At 31.0% G+C, this 15,135-nt stretch overlaps 1 protein-coding gene across 1 annotated transcript in view; it reads right to left on the bottom strand.

Annotated features, from left to right (window-relative positions):
• LOC129945912 (neural/ectodermal development factor IMP-L2) overlaps positions 1–14,504 on the bottom strand; it is a 76,279-nt gene extending 61,775 nt beyond the window's left edge. Inside the window, exon 1 of the mRNA XM_056055882.1 lies at positions 14,267–14,504. Coding sequence (XP_055911857.1) covers positions 14,267–14,275 — 9 coding nt within the window. The 5' untranslated portion in view covers positions 14,276–14,504. The remainder of the gene's footprint in view (positions 1–14,266) is intronic.
• Between the last annotated feature and the right edge of the window lie 631 nt (positions 14,505–15,135).

Here is a 15,135-nt window from a genome sequence, read left to right as displayed (position 1 = left end):
CCAGATCATCAATGAACAATGCGAACATGCTTGGGCTCAATGTACAACCTTGCCTGACTCCCGATTGTGTTTTGAATTCTTCCGAAAGCGCTTCACCATTCCATACTTTACTTGTTGTGTCGTCGTAGAGATTCTGTATGACTCTTCCAAACTTGCATGACATACCTTTACTATATAGCTTATAAAATAGAGCCTTTCTATCGATCATATCGAAAGCAGCTCTAAAATCGACGAAGAAGGCATATAGCTTCTTTTTCTTGCGAAGGAATGTTTCAGCCATACATTGAAGGGTAAAAATATGATCGATCGTTGAATATCCACTTCTAAATCCTGCCTGGTACTCCTGCAGTAGTTTGTCGCTATCAATCCATTCGTTGAATCGTTTCTGTAGTATTAGTGTAAATATCTTGTATGAAGCATTTAGGAACGATATACCTCTGTAATTAGCTGGTTCAGCCATGTTTCCTTTCTTGTGAATCGGAAAAATAATCGATTCTTTGAATTCATTTGGTATAGTCCCGGTTTCCATGATATTGTTAAATATGAAAGTTAGCCTTGTGAGTAGTTCTGGTGTCCCATACTTATAAAATTCAGCTGATATGCCATTCGAACCTGCAGCTTTTCCATCTTTAAGCTTCGTTACAGCTGATATTACTTCTTGGTAACTAATTGTAGCATCAAGAACACCGCATTCATAGGCTGGTATAGCGTATTCCACCGAAGGTGTCTCATGTACTGGATTCAACAGTTTCTCAAAGTGAGCTGCCAGAAGGTTTGGACTCAAGTTCGTTTAGATTGAAAACCGTTTGCCATTCAGCTGTCTTGCCAAGTTCCAAAAATCTTTTGAGTTTTTGCATAGCGCTAATCGTCTTGATTCAGCTTCGTAGAAAACAGCCTTTTTTTTATTACATATTTCTTTGTACGCCTTATTAGCCATCAAATACTGGTGTCTGAAATAGTCCTCATTTGAGGTCCTATACGCTCTTAACCAGCCAAACGATAATTTTCTGTATTTTTTACAGTCGGCATCATACCATGGTGCCGAAGAGTTTCGCTGAGTGTTGGTGTTAACTGTGTAGTAAGATGCTTTGATTATCTCTTCTATCTGAGGTAAATCGTAAGTTCTTTGGCATATCAGTGCATTATTTAATCTCAATTGATACTCTGACTTGTGTTTCGATTTCCATTTTATTTTCGGTAAGGTATTCATAATTCTCAATTCCTTTGCTTCTCTGGTATTAAGTTTAAATTTTACGGCGATTGGAAAGTGGTCAGAGTAAGGTACATTATGGATTTCCAAATCAACAATCAGTTCATTCCATTCACTACCTACCAAACTATAATCAATCACCGAGCTACCTTGTCCTCCAACAAAAGTAAATTCTCCGTTCGTATCCGATAAGCTAGTTCCATTTTGAATTCTTAAACCGTATGTATCGCATAGTTCAATAAGCTTCAGTCCTCTTGCATTAACAATAATGTCCTTCGAATTTCGTTCAATTCCCAGGATCTCATTTTCATTTCCCGCTTGTCTTCCTGTCCTCGCATTCATATCACCCACCACCAGCAAGTTAGATGTTTTACCTCGAGTTATTACACCTTCTAGTTGAACAAAATCTGTATTCCATTGATTGCAGTTGATATAAGTCGGCAGGATTCGGAAACATTTTTCTTTGTAAAACAGTTCAACAAAAATAACGCCTTCGTATACTTTAAATTCGCAACACATATTTTTAAGATTTTTTTTTAATCCGAAGAAGCAACCTCCACTAGCTCTTCCCCTTGATTGTGTTCTAACAGCTGGAACTAATTTAAATTCAAAATTCCTAAATTTACTTTCAAAATTCGTAAAATTATTTTCCATAATAAATGTCTCATATAAAAAAACAAAATCAAATTGATTAACAAATTCATAAAAATCTACAAACAAAGTCTTATTGGTTAATCCTGCAACATTATAAGAAAGTATTGTATAATTAAAAGATTCTAAACAATTTTCATTTTTTCTAATTTTAATTAAACTATTTTTATGGCAGACGGCATTACAATCAAACATGTCTCGTGTGAACACCACTTGAAGTTTGAGAAGCTCTGGTGTTGTCTTCTGTTGACTTCTCATTATTCCAGTCTTCCAGCGTTGTCAGATCAAATGTGTCACCAACCAGCTGTTTAAGTGTAAACAAACCATCTTCTGCGTCCGAAATTATTTTGCCACTTTTATCGAAAAAAAATTTGTTTTCATCAATCAAAAGGGTTTCTCCTTTAATTTGGCACTTAATGCCCCTATTATTTGAAGTGATGTTTCTTCTCAGATTGTTTAATCTTTTTCTTCGTTCTCTCGCCGCTGCTGGATAGTCCTTGTGAATTGTTGTGCCGGTGTTTTGTAGCTTATTCTTTGCTCGAAGAATCCGAAAATAATGTAACTATGAATCGTTTTACAAACGAACAACGCTTGCAAATTATTGAATTTAATTATCGAAATGTGTGCTCTGTTAAGAAAGTTCATCGCGCCCTTCTTCCATGTTATTGTCAGTTTAATCGACCCATTGAAGTGGCTATTCGGCTTTTGTGACTAAATTTCGCACCAAATTTAAATTGTTGTGACGAATCTCATTTTTGGCTCAATGGGTACGTAAATAAGCAGAATTTTCGATTTTGGAGTAAATATCAGCCAGAAGCATTGTAAGAGATACCAATGCATCCAGAAAAAGTCACAGTTGGGTGCGGTTTATGGGCTGGTGACATCATTGGACCGTACTTCTTTAAAGATGATGCGAATCGCAACGTAACTGTGAATGGTGTGAGCGCTGCCGTGAGATGATATCCAACTTTTTTTTTTGCTCAAAATGCAAGAGCTTGACTTGGATGACATGTTTCAGGTTTCAACAAGACGGTGCCACATGCCACACAGCAAGTGCAACAAGTGACCTATTAAGAGGCGAATTTGGTGAAAATTTTACTTCACGTTAGGGACCGGTCAATTGGATGATTAGATCGTGGGATTTAGGCAAGCTCGCTTCAATTCACGCTTTGGATGACAGCATTGAAGCATTTATTCGGGAGATACCGGCCAAAATTTTGGAAAGAGTATGCCTAAGCGGACGGACCATTTGAGGCGCAGTCAAGGTCAACATTTGCATGAAATAATCTTCAAACATTAAATTAAAAATACCATACTATCGATTAAAATAAAGGTTTTATGCATTTTTTAACTGTAGGAGTTTTTTTTTGAAAAAACTACCATATAGCTTTTTAAAAATCACCTGGTCAATATTTTCATCTGTTAATTTAACCATAAACACAAGGAAGATTGTAAATCAGCGCATATCTCAGAAACCTTTTTTTACCAGTTTCAGTCTGGATTTATGCCAGGTATAATTTAGTGCCCAGACCTGGATAAGGGTATTCGAGAATTAGCCAAACAAATGCTGAAAAAAGGTGCTTTCTAACATAAGAGAAATGTTTGTGTTTACATTTATCAATGTTAAAAAGCAGTGAGTTATGAACACAGCAATTAAAAACGAGTTAAGATTACATTGGAATTCTTTACAATCACGAAAACTGGAAACAATTTTTAAATTATAACATCATCAGCATAAATGATGTGCTTTCAGTGTTTCTAAATAAAATAAAAAGAATAGGGGCTAAATGACTACCTTGTGGTATTCCAGAGTTTACTTAATATAAATAATGTGTTTTGATTTTTCTTTTGAGTTAAATGGCTAAGAACTTCTGTTAACCTCTCTTTCAACTGCAACTATAAATTATTCGAACCATGTTGTTTCTGTTAAAGACAAATTGTGGTTTGACCATAATTTCTTACGCTTTATCATAAACTATTCCATTTCCCATTACCATTGCTCCTTTTTCAGTTTAACCTGGGACCAATAAAATTTGGAAATTTCTTGTAATTTCTACTTCAATTACTGAATGTTTGCGAAAATCAATGTAAGATATTAATAATATATATATTAATAATATATTAATAACTGCCAAATAAAATACCTTTAAGAAAGTTATGATTTTTGCATGCTTTGTTATGGACCGCTCCACTGTATATAGATGGCGTGACAAATGATTTATTGATGATTTTTTTTTTCAATTCTTACGGGTAGACCTACAAACTGACGGTATTATGAGGCAATGTGCACGTAGGTCTGTGTATAGGAGGCATCGAAATCTAGTTTTGAGAGTCATGGAATCTTTTGGTTTGTCATTTGAATTAAAAGTTCGTATTTCGTTTATCGCTAACCAGAGATAGTATTTAACACAGTTTCAGGGGAACTCAGTATAATTATTGTCATCATTTTTTATTCCTCAATCATAATCATTGAAACGATCTTCGTGTGAAATCGTATAAAAGTGATGGAGAGAGCAAGCAACGATGTATGTGTTAATATTGGTTTATAGCTTGTATAGCGAGGGAGTGTTTTGTAGTTGTACTATGTACAAATTTGTATTGCTGTGATTTGTATCTGTCTTTCGTATTGCGGTTGGTCAGTTTCCAATACAAAGCTAAAAAAGAAAAGTACGCCGTATACATAATATGAACGTGTGTTGGATGCGTACAGTGGAATACAAAATGATTATTTGACTCACGGTAAAACACGCAATAGAGATATCTATTTTTAGGCGCATTTGTTTATTATTTTCGGGCTTTTTTTAATATTTTGAATATCTAAAAAATAAATTAAGTGGAGCTGTTATATGATTGAAAGACTTTTATTAATATTTCAGTGTTCTTTATTTGAGCTTACAAAGTGAACTGGAAGACCAAGAAAAACTATCAAAAAGCGAGACCACCACGCTAGCCGATTATGTTATGCTTAGTCATTCATTTTAATGTTCATTTTGATATAATTGTTGTTTAGACAAGTATGCTTAGAGATGGGACATTATACATCAGGAGCAACAGTCCGTTGAGAACCCTGGCAAATCTCAACCGTTCATGTGAGCGAGTAATTGCAGGGATGGAGGGGACCTACAGTTTATGTGCCGAATCCGAACGGCTAATTTGAGAAGGCACTTTTTTCATGACAAGAATTACTCTTGGAGAATTTGTCAATTCCTCGCAAAAGGCAGTACCCGTAAATAAAACTTTAGGTGGCACAGGCATCATGCCACGGGTACTATTTTGAATATCTACTTGTTCAAAATATTTTCGAAAAAAGTACTTAGGAAGATTAAATTCTAAACCTAATAGGTATAATCTGTACTTATTTAATATTTCGAAAAATCCATAATTGAAACTTGTAGGAGTCTATGCTACCTCAACAATAACGTGGGCTTTTATGCACAAACAAGATAAGATACCATATCCAATTAAATGGTTCTAAAGTATATGAAACTGATAGGAGAAAACACTTGGGTTGATTCGATCTTGAAGAAGATTATTGTTTTCTATTAGAAATAATATTTTGTAATGATGCAAATGCCTTTGAGAAAATTCAGTAACTGACGAATATGTTTTAATTTAAAGACTTACGATGTTCTGTATCTAACCCTACAAATTATTAAAAAAAAAATAAATTGGGTGGCGCAACAGTCCGTAGTGAACCAGGGCCTAGTGACTTACAACTCGCAACCATTCCTGTGTGCGAGTACTGTTTTTTAGGAATAGAAGGGACCTACAATTTTAGGCCGAATCTGAACGGCTAATTTGAGAAAGCACTTTTTCATGACAAGAATTACTCTTGAAGGAATTGTCAATTCCGCGCAAGAAGCAGTACCTGCGAAAATTATTTTTTTTTTAAATTAAGGTGGCACAGGCAGGGATTGAACCCAAGACCCCTTGCATGACAGCCATAGGAATACAACGCATGCTATCACAATGAAGCTTCGACCTCACGTTTCGTTGTTTGAAAGAAGAACGTAATGTAACGTCATGTGACTACAAACGGAAGCTCTAGTTCAATTATCTGAACATTTGCTTTGTCTGACAGCTGTAAAAAAATGTCAACCAACAAAATATTTGCTCTTTGGAGGGATTAAATAATAGAAATGTCATTCAAAGCAACCTTGAAGAATGCGCACCGTAATGCAGACGAAGCCGAAGGTGAAGCGTGTTTGTAATTCAGCCATAAGGAGATTTGAAAAGTTTTTTTTTAAATATGTAAATTGCCTACAAACCGGTCTTAAAATTATGTTGAATTAGTGCCTTGTTTTTATTTTCATTGCTTGGGCGTATAAGCACTTTTCTTGGTTTTCTTTCAAGTAATATGATTTGCCACAATTTTTTATTTTTCTTATCAATTGGTTACAATCAAGTGAAATTATAAATAAATTTAAATACTAGTTTTAAGAATTGTTAAAATATGTTTTTAGTATTTCTCTCTATTTTAACATATATAAAAAATTGATTTTTTTTTGAGCACAAACAATCAAAAAATATATTATAAGTAGCCATTAAATAATGGACTCTTAAACAATATTAACACTACTCTTAAAAAATTAAACAGAATTATATTATCCCGTAGAAATATAAAGAAATTGAATATTTTTGTATTGTTGTTTTGTAAACATAACTCTCAAATATTTGTACACATGGGGGTAATTCTGTTAAGAGCTGTAGGGATTTTGATAAAAATTAACCAACATATCCCGGATTAGTCGGATACTTTCAATTTTTCAGGATTCTATATGTATCGAAAAGTTGACAATACAATACCTATGCATACTTTTTTGACGACTTTCTTTTTCTTTAAAGTTCTTGCGATAAGACAATTGGTTTAAAAACTATGAGTTTTTAGACGTTAGACTTCTGGAATAGACGGTGAAGCGATAATGAAGAAGTACTATACGCAGCCCTTTTAATCACAGATGACTTTCTAGATGCACCGTTTTCAATAAATGAATTAAAAGAAGTTATTTAGAAAGCTAAAGTCAATCAGGCACCAGGATATTATCGTATTCCTTTTGAGCACTATAAGCACGCAACTGATGAATTTTTATTGCTTTTCGAAAATGCTATAGTTCCCGAAAGTTTCAGAAAATCAATAATTTTTCCGCTTTTCAAAAAAGGAAACTATGATGAAGCATCAAATTATAGAAGTATTTCTTTCTTAACGCTGGGCTTATTGAGAATAGAATGTCCGAATGGGTGAGGATAAAAAGTATACTCTCTGAATGTCAGGCCGGTTTCAGGAAGAACTATTCCACAACGGATCACATATTCTCACTGTACAACATTGCCGATTCATATATCAGGAGAAAAATAAAAATACATGTATTCTTTGTTGACTTTCGAGCAGCATTCGACTCTATCGTTCGTGAAGCGCACTTTTTTTTTTAAAAGTCTTCAAACTGTTGAATTTCTTAGATTTCAGCTTCTAAAAATGTTAAATGTTAGGTGTGTTATCCCCCTTAACCCTTAGAAACTCTGATCTAGTACAACTAATATCAAAACTTATAAAAATGTGCTTTAAGTGTTTTACAGAGTGCGGTGGTTTACTGTTTTGTTTAAAAGAAAAAAACTGTTGAGATCGTTGTGGAAAACTGACTGCATTGCTGGCAAATTAAGGTAAATATATATTTGTTTTTGTTGTTTCTGTAGTTAATATATAATATTATAATTTGTAGCTTAAAACTAAGTAAATAAATTATATTTTGCCTTTTCGAACATAGGAAACCAAATTTTGTCAAGTTTCCTACTCGAACACAGGTGTTCGAATATAGGCAACTCTTTAAAAGCCTAGAGTTCAATATTCGAAAACCTTTTTCTTCAGTGTTCGGTTTAAGGGAATTATTTATTTGTGGTTTCTTTTTTCCGAAGAGTTTTTGGATTTTCAATAAAGTAGGCAGGACACAACGATTGTCAGATCTTTCAATATTGTTAGATCTATCAATGGTAAACAATAACTTGAAAAGAAAGTCGTCAGACAATGAGTTGGGGTGTTTCTAACAATATTGTCAGACAAAATACCTACCTTCTTAATTCAAACGGTTGGAAAACATTTAAGACAAAAAATGAAACGAAAATATCAAACCAAAAGTGAAGCCTTATTGGCGAATGCTTTAAATTAATATTGTATTTAAACTCAAAAATTTTAGTCTGGTAGACGGCCATAGGCCAAACCATATGGACTCAAGTAAGTTTTTTATTATACATTACTGTATATCTAAATTGAATATGTAAGAAAATATTATTAGCTATCTAATGAAATAAAGAGTCAACTAAAACTAAACTAAACTAGTTTGAAGGTTTATTTTTAAAAACTTAAAAAAAAAAGTTATTGAAAACAAACATTTCTAAGAACTGTTTTTCAACAAAATCCTTGCTTCATTTTGTTTTATTTGTTCATTTGACATTCAAAAAATGTTATCAACATACAGTGTTGGCCAAAACATAAGCAACTAACACTACCTCCATCTTTATTTAAAAATTAAAAACTTAAGGAAATTATATAAAAAAAAAACGCTTCATTACATATGACATAAGTGGAACAGCAACTTTATATTGCTATTTCTCTTTTTTATCAATAGAAAAAAGTAAGTCCGTTAACTACAAAATCCATTGCTCATTCTGAAGGTGTTTGCAAACGACTGCAGTTGAATCTATTTGTTAAGTGTTATTTAGTTCACGGGCAAGCTAATCAGTGTTCTTAGCTTACTGTTGTAAAATGACTGGAAACAAATAATCTAACGAAATAAAAGAAAAAAAATATAAAAGAATATAACAGTCGAATGAGTCAAACAAATCCAAAAAGTCATTTCAAACGGTTCCTCGAGGTGGCAAACCAAGAAAAATAAGAAAACGACAGGATTTTGCAATAATATAATCAATTAAAAAATACCCTTTTATATTATCAAGAGAAATAAGAAATCAATCAGACCTGAACGTAAGCGCGACAAAAATTCAGAGACGAGCTGCTGATGGTGGACTTAAATGATTCAAAGCTGTAAAAAATCCTTTTATTTCAACCAAAAACAAGCTGGCGAGATAAAATGTTGCTCATGACAACATTAACTGGATCGTTAGGAAATGGAGGATCATATATTCTTTTCGGAGGAGTCCAAATTCAATCTCAAGAGTTCCGATGGTGTAGGCCGTGTTCGCGGATCAGCCAAAAAGTCACTAAATCCACATTACTTCAAAGCAACTGTGAAATACGGAGGAGGTAATATAATGATGTGGGGATGTTTTTCAGGGCATCTACCGAACCCGATACATTAAACAGATGGTACAATGGATCGTTTTTTGTACCGTGACATTTTGCAAAATGTGATGTCCCAGGACGCCTCTGTTGGCGCTTAGTTTGTGGGGATAGAAACTCTCATGAAGTAAATTTCCTGAATTACAAAAACCTTAGCTTTTATCTCTTTTAATGTTATTTTATTGATTCTTATTACTGTTTTTTTTTCAAATAAAGTCTTACACGTCACTTTGAATTACTTGCATTCTATTCATAAACAAATAAGCATTTATTTCTTAATAAATAAAATGCTCAGTATTTTATTCATTCATACTTTTAAGATGATAATTTACATTTCCTTTTAAACCTAAATAAAACTCACCATTTCAAAACTTGTGTTCAAATAAGAAAATATTGGATTCACTCCACTTCCACTTCTTTTTGGTTTGACCACACTGTTCAACTATTACTTTCAAACTACTAACGAAGTAATAAAATGGCTCTTTTATAACCTAGGCACCTCAGTAATCTAAATTTCAAAAAATAAAGTGATGCCAACAAAAAATCAAATATGCTCAACATTGTACATAATGTAGAAATACCTATAAGCAATGCGGCCAGATATATACGAACCTTTTTATATATAGAAACAAAAACTCCAATTCTCAAACATATGGAGAAAAAAGTGTGATATTATTTTCTAATAAAATTGCGTCATCCTTTTGTGAGTTGAAATTTGAGTTTCAAAGGTTGATATTGACATGAGGAGTCTGCTAAGCAGCTGTAGTAAATATATAAAGTACATAGAACATACATAATGTAGATAAAAAGAAGTTATTTTATGTACAAAATTTCTATTTTGGGTGAAAGGTTTGGGACTTGTATATGCGTTTAGTGAAATTGTGGTTAATATTAAAATGAAACAAAATTATATAAAATGTAATGATTTTTCATAAAACTCAAGGAGTCAATATCAAAGTAAGGCTAAAGAATGTGTAAAATATATAATATAAAAACAATTTTTTACCAGCAACTGAGTATATATGGAAATGTATATATTATATTTATTTATCGGGGTTTCCAATAAGAGATTTCATTTTGATATTAAAAACACAACAAGTACTTTTTGAGAGAAATTAATTGACAGCTATGGTAGAAACATTAAAATTATGCATTTGCTGCTATAATGTCCTCGATCACTTTGTGGTTCTATTATTGAGAATAGTGATCACATCTTCGAGAAATATCACAATCAGTAAACTTTTATTTCAAAAACTGTGAACTGTGACTGCAATGTTTTTGTAGGGAGTTTTATCAATTTCCATACGCCACATAAAGGTCTTTTAGTGTGTAGGGGTCCCTAAGACCAAACGAATTACGAAAAAGAGACTGGGATACGACCCACACTGATAACTTCCCATCACGTCTGTCGATTTTTCTTGCTTAAAAGTTTGTCTATATGTAGTATGTACTATTAATTTTTACCAAATTTGCGTACTATTTTTTGTAGATTTTATTTTTTATAAAAAACGGACTGTTGGATTATTATATAAAAATTACTGAATATCGAAAACAATATTTTCTGTGAAATAAAATAAGTTTGAAGCCCATATTTTTAATTTTTGAAAAGCTATTTGAGTCGTAAGTAAATTTTTACCAAGTTTTAGTATTGTTTTTTTTTATAGTTTTATTTTTTGTAAGAAAACTGTCAATTCAATTTTCTTTAAAATTTGTCCTAATTTTGAAAACAATATTTCTTATGACTAAAAATTAGTTACAAGCTATTATCTCAAAGTTTTGAAAAGATATTTGTGTCGAAAATCATTTCTTACCAACTTTTGTTGATTTTTTTTTGGTTTTTAATTTTTTGTAAAAAAACTGTCAATTCGATTTTTTTCAAAATTTTACTGAAACTTAACAACAATAGTTTTTGAAAGATAAAAGTAGTTTAAAGCCAATATCTAAAATTTTTGAAAAGATATTTGAGTCGAAAATCATTTTTTACCAACTTTTATTAATTTTTTTTATGTTTTTATTTTTTGTAAAAAAAACTGTCAATTCGATATTTTAAAATATTTTTCAGAATGTTGAAAACAATATTTCTTATAAGATAAAATAAGTTTTAAGCCTCAATTTCAAGTTTTTGAAAAGATATTTGAATCGATATTCAATTTTTACCAACTTTGAGTAATGTTATTTTTAGATTTTTATTTTTTATAAAAAAAAAACTGTCAATTTGATTTTTCCCACAATTTTATCAGTTATCAAAAACATTATTCTTCGTTGCACAAAATTGTTTTGGAGATGAAATCATATTTTAGTCGTAAAATTTTGAAAGTGACACTATTTTTTTCAGTTTTTTTGATTTATAAAAAAACCGTTAAATGGATTTTTTTTTAAATATATTTCTTTGAAATCACGTTACAATATATTATATAAAATTTAATTCAAGTCTCTAGTGTTTTTGATTCGTAAGATATTTAGGGTTAACCAAAATTTTCACCTTTTTTTCAAACTGCTATGGTAAAAAAAATCACCCACGAAATTTGCTTCAGAGCCCTTTCTGCCTTATTATCTGTATAACAAAATTTATTTGAAATCGATATCTCTTCTGGTTCTTGAGCTATAGACAACGATAAAAACGTCGCGAACGTACGAACGTACGTACATACGCACGCACATACATCTTTCTAAAAATCTTTTATTTCGACTCTAGGGACCTATATATATAGAGATATATTTAAAAAACCTGACGTAATAAACAAATTAAAAGGTGAGATTCTAATTCAGGACAACAAAATCCTTTGCAAAAGTATTGTTTGGTTTTTACTGTGTGGCACGAACTATACATAATAATGGTTAACAAGGTTTTGTAACAATGAATTAAAAATATTGTTTTGAACGCAGATGTGCAAGAGGGACTTTTAAAGAAAATTCTATAAGTGTTCTTATTACAATAGCAATTTTTAAACAAAAATTATCTGGAATTCGGTTGAGCCCCATTTGTGGTACGAACCGTACAAAACACTGGTTAACAAGGTTTTGTAACTGGCAATAAAATTGTACTTGGTTTTTGATGACTTTAGTTCGTTTACTTGACTTCAAAATCGATATGTCGCTTCAAAAAAAATTACATTGCGTTTTTTAGGCTATGTTAAATTAAAAAAAAATCCTATAATCCTTTAAATACCTATAATTGTTTTATCTACATATATTCCGTTAAAAAAGTTTAGTATCTTATTTTTTTCGAAAAATAAATTCTTAATGTTTGTTAGGCTTCACCTGTCCTACTTGAATCTCAAAGCAACGCTTAATCATCTATGTTGAAACGGAAAAATAATTCCGGTAAAACGTATTTTTCAAAACCATGAATGCATAACATTCAAGATTTTTCAAATTTAATTTAGTCTTCATTTCAGACCTTTCAGTGATCCCGTATGACTTGCCAAAGTGATTTAAGCTGTATTTGAAAGATATAGACTTGTGCTGTGCTGTGCAAAATCACTATAACATTTTTGTTAAGAACTACAAAGTTTAACCATAACCTCCAAAATAAGGTAAGAATATTATATTTTTCTTTTACATTTTTAAAGAGATATATTTAAAAAACCTGACCTAATAAACAAATTATAAGGTGAGATTCTAATTCAGGACAACAAAATCCTTTGCAAAAGTATTGTTTGGTTTTTACTGTGTGGCACTAACTATACATAATAATGGTTAACAAGGTTTTTAAACAGTGAAATTATAATTTGTTTTTGATGATTTTAGTTCGTACTCGACTTTAAAATCGATCTGCAGCTTCAGATTTTTGCGATTTGTATAACCGTTTGAAATTCAAAAAAAAAAAAACTTATAGAACTTTTTGAGGCTATTTTAAATTTTAAGAAATCTTGAAGATTTTCCAAATCTATAATACTTTTATCTTTATTCCGTTTGCTTTTCGAAAAATTCTTATTGGTTCTGGCTTCACCTGTTTTACTTGAATCTAAAAAGGAACTCTGAAGCATTTATGTTGAAACGGTAAAATACAAAGTGGTATAAGAATAATTTCTTAAAATGGAATTTTTAAAAGTATGATTCAAGATTTTTCAAAACTTGATTTACAGACCCTTAAGTTATATACCAAAATGATGAGAACTATGTTGTGTTCAACCCAAAACTTAAAGGTATTTCAAAAACCTGACTTAATAAAGAAACTATAAAATGAGATTCTAATTCAGGACAACAGAAAGTGTTGTGTGCTTTGTGTGACTGAAAACAAATAATTTTGATTTTGATGATTTTTAAAATATTACGCAGATTATATTTTTAAACAAAAATGCTGATATAATCACTTCTAGCTCGATTTTTTACGAACAAAAAATGACATGCATTCAAAACTTTGTTTTAAAAAGAATGAAGTTGTTGGCATTAGGTACATTTTTAAGAAAAATCAAATACTACCAAATTGGTTTAACATCTCGAATATCACAACGTAAATAAGTTTTCAAAATTCTTTAAGTAACAATTTTACTTGCTACAAGAAATATTTGTTAAAGGTCAAAAGAAAGGTTGCCTATTTTAATTTGTTTTTCACTTTTACTTTTCACTTAATGTTTTTAATTTTTGTTTTTGCAATTTTATTTATTTAATAACTTTAAAGATCAGCTTGTTTTGGTTTTATTTAATCAATAAGAAATATTTTTGAAATCAATTTTTGTTTTTCGAGCATTAATTACATTTTCTTTAGATATTCACTTAAGAAAAATATAATAAGAATTATCTTTGATTTTTATGAAACAATTATTTAAATAATTACAAAAATTAAAAAAAAATATCACCAAATTACTTTATTTAAGTCACTAAATTTATTGAAAGAAAATATTTCTTGAAACAAAAAGAAATGAATTAAAATTATTAATAAATTTATCTGAAAAATAAATCCCAACCATTATTTTGTTGTAAATTTTAAACAAACTTAACTCTTAACATACAAAATTTAAATTTAGGATTTCTTGTGATTTTTAAAGATGTCAACTTATAAGAACCTCGGTTGTATATTATTGCCACTTAACTTTCTAATTATATTATATTTTTAAACTAATACAAAATTATAAAACTAAAAACAATATTAAAAACACTTTTTCACATACCTGAGACATATTAACAAGGACTGATTTTTTGTGTACTTCTTTAATTTTAATTTTAAAACCACAAGTTCGTTTTCTTTTTATGAAATAAAGTTAAACACACAATTGAATCGAAAACAAAAAGTATTGAAAGTCTCTTCCAATGCAGAAGCTAATAAAGAATTAAAACAAAATTCACTTTGAAGTTCGATTGTTCGTTCGGTCAGTATTAAGAGCTAGAGAACACTTCTAAAACATCCTGTTGAATGTATCTTTTGGAATTGTGAATCGGAAAGCTTTGGCACATGCCTTTTATACCCATCACGTCGTACTATCCGGCATAACAATCACCCAATGATGAATTGAAATGCTTTACAGATAGTAGAATTATATTTTTTTTTGTACTATATACGAATCCTTGCTTTCCACCCCCGACCGTTTGTGAGTTTTGCTGTGAATTGTCTACTTTAGAAAAGATACAAATAAAAATAAAGATACAAGACCATAAGCCAACTGTTGCTCGTATTTGGTATATTGATGCTTTTGTATGGCGGGACAACGGGGTTTCGCGTTTTAGGGGGTTGTCTTCATCTTCATGCCACCTAACAACAAAAAAAAAAGAAACCACCAACCATTGGAATGGTTGCATATTGAAATCAACATTTCCGTACGAAATAACGGAAGAGAAGTATCTCCACTGGACGTCATACTATCGCGCAACAGGAATTAAGCTCGAATACTTGTAATAGAAACGAATAAGTGATCACAAATTGGCTTGTGTTGTTATTTCTTCGTTTTATTTGGTTATTAATAACATTCAAATTGATTCGAAGACGTTTTGCGGGTGATTGTGATGTGTATTCCGTTTCACGCCCACTTGAACTTCTTAGGCC

Source organism: Eupeodes corollae, chromosome 2 (genome assembly GCF_945859685.1).
Source record: "Eupeodes corollae chromosome 2, idEupCoro1.1, whole genome shotgun sequence".
Taxonomy (NCBI): Eukaryota; Metazoa; Arthropoda; class Insecta; order Diptera; family Syrphidae; genus Eupeodes; species Eupeodes corollae.
The sequence above is the reverse complement of the archived record's forward strand: the minus strand, read 5'-3'. Positions and strand labels throughout refer to the sequence as shown.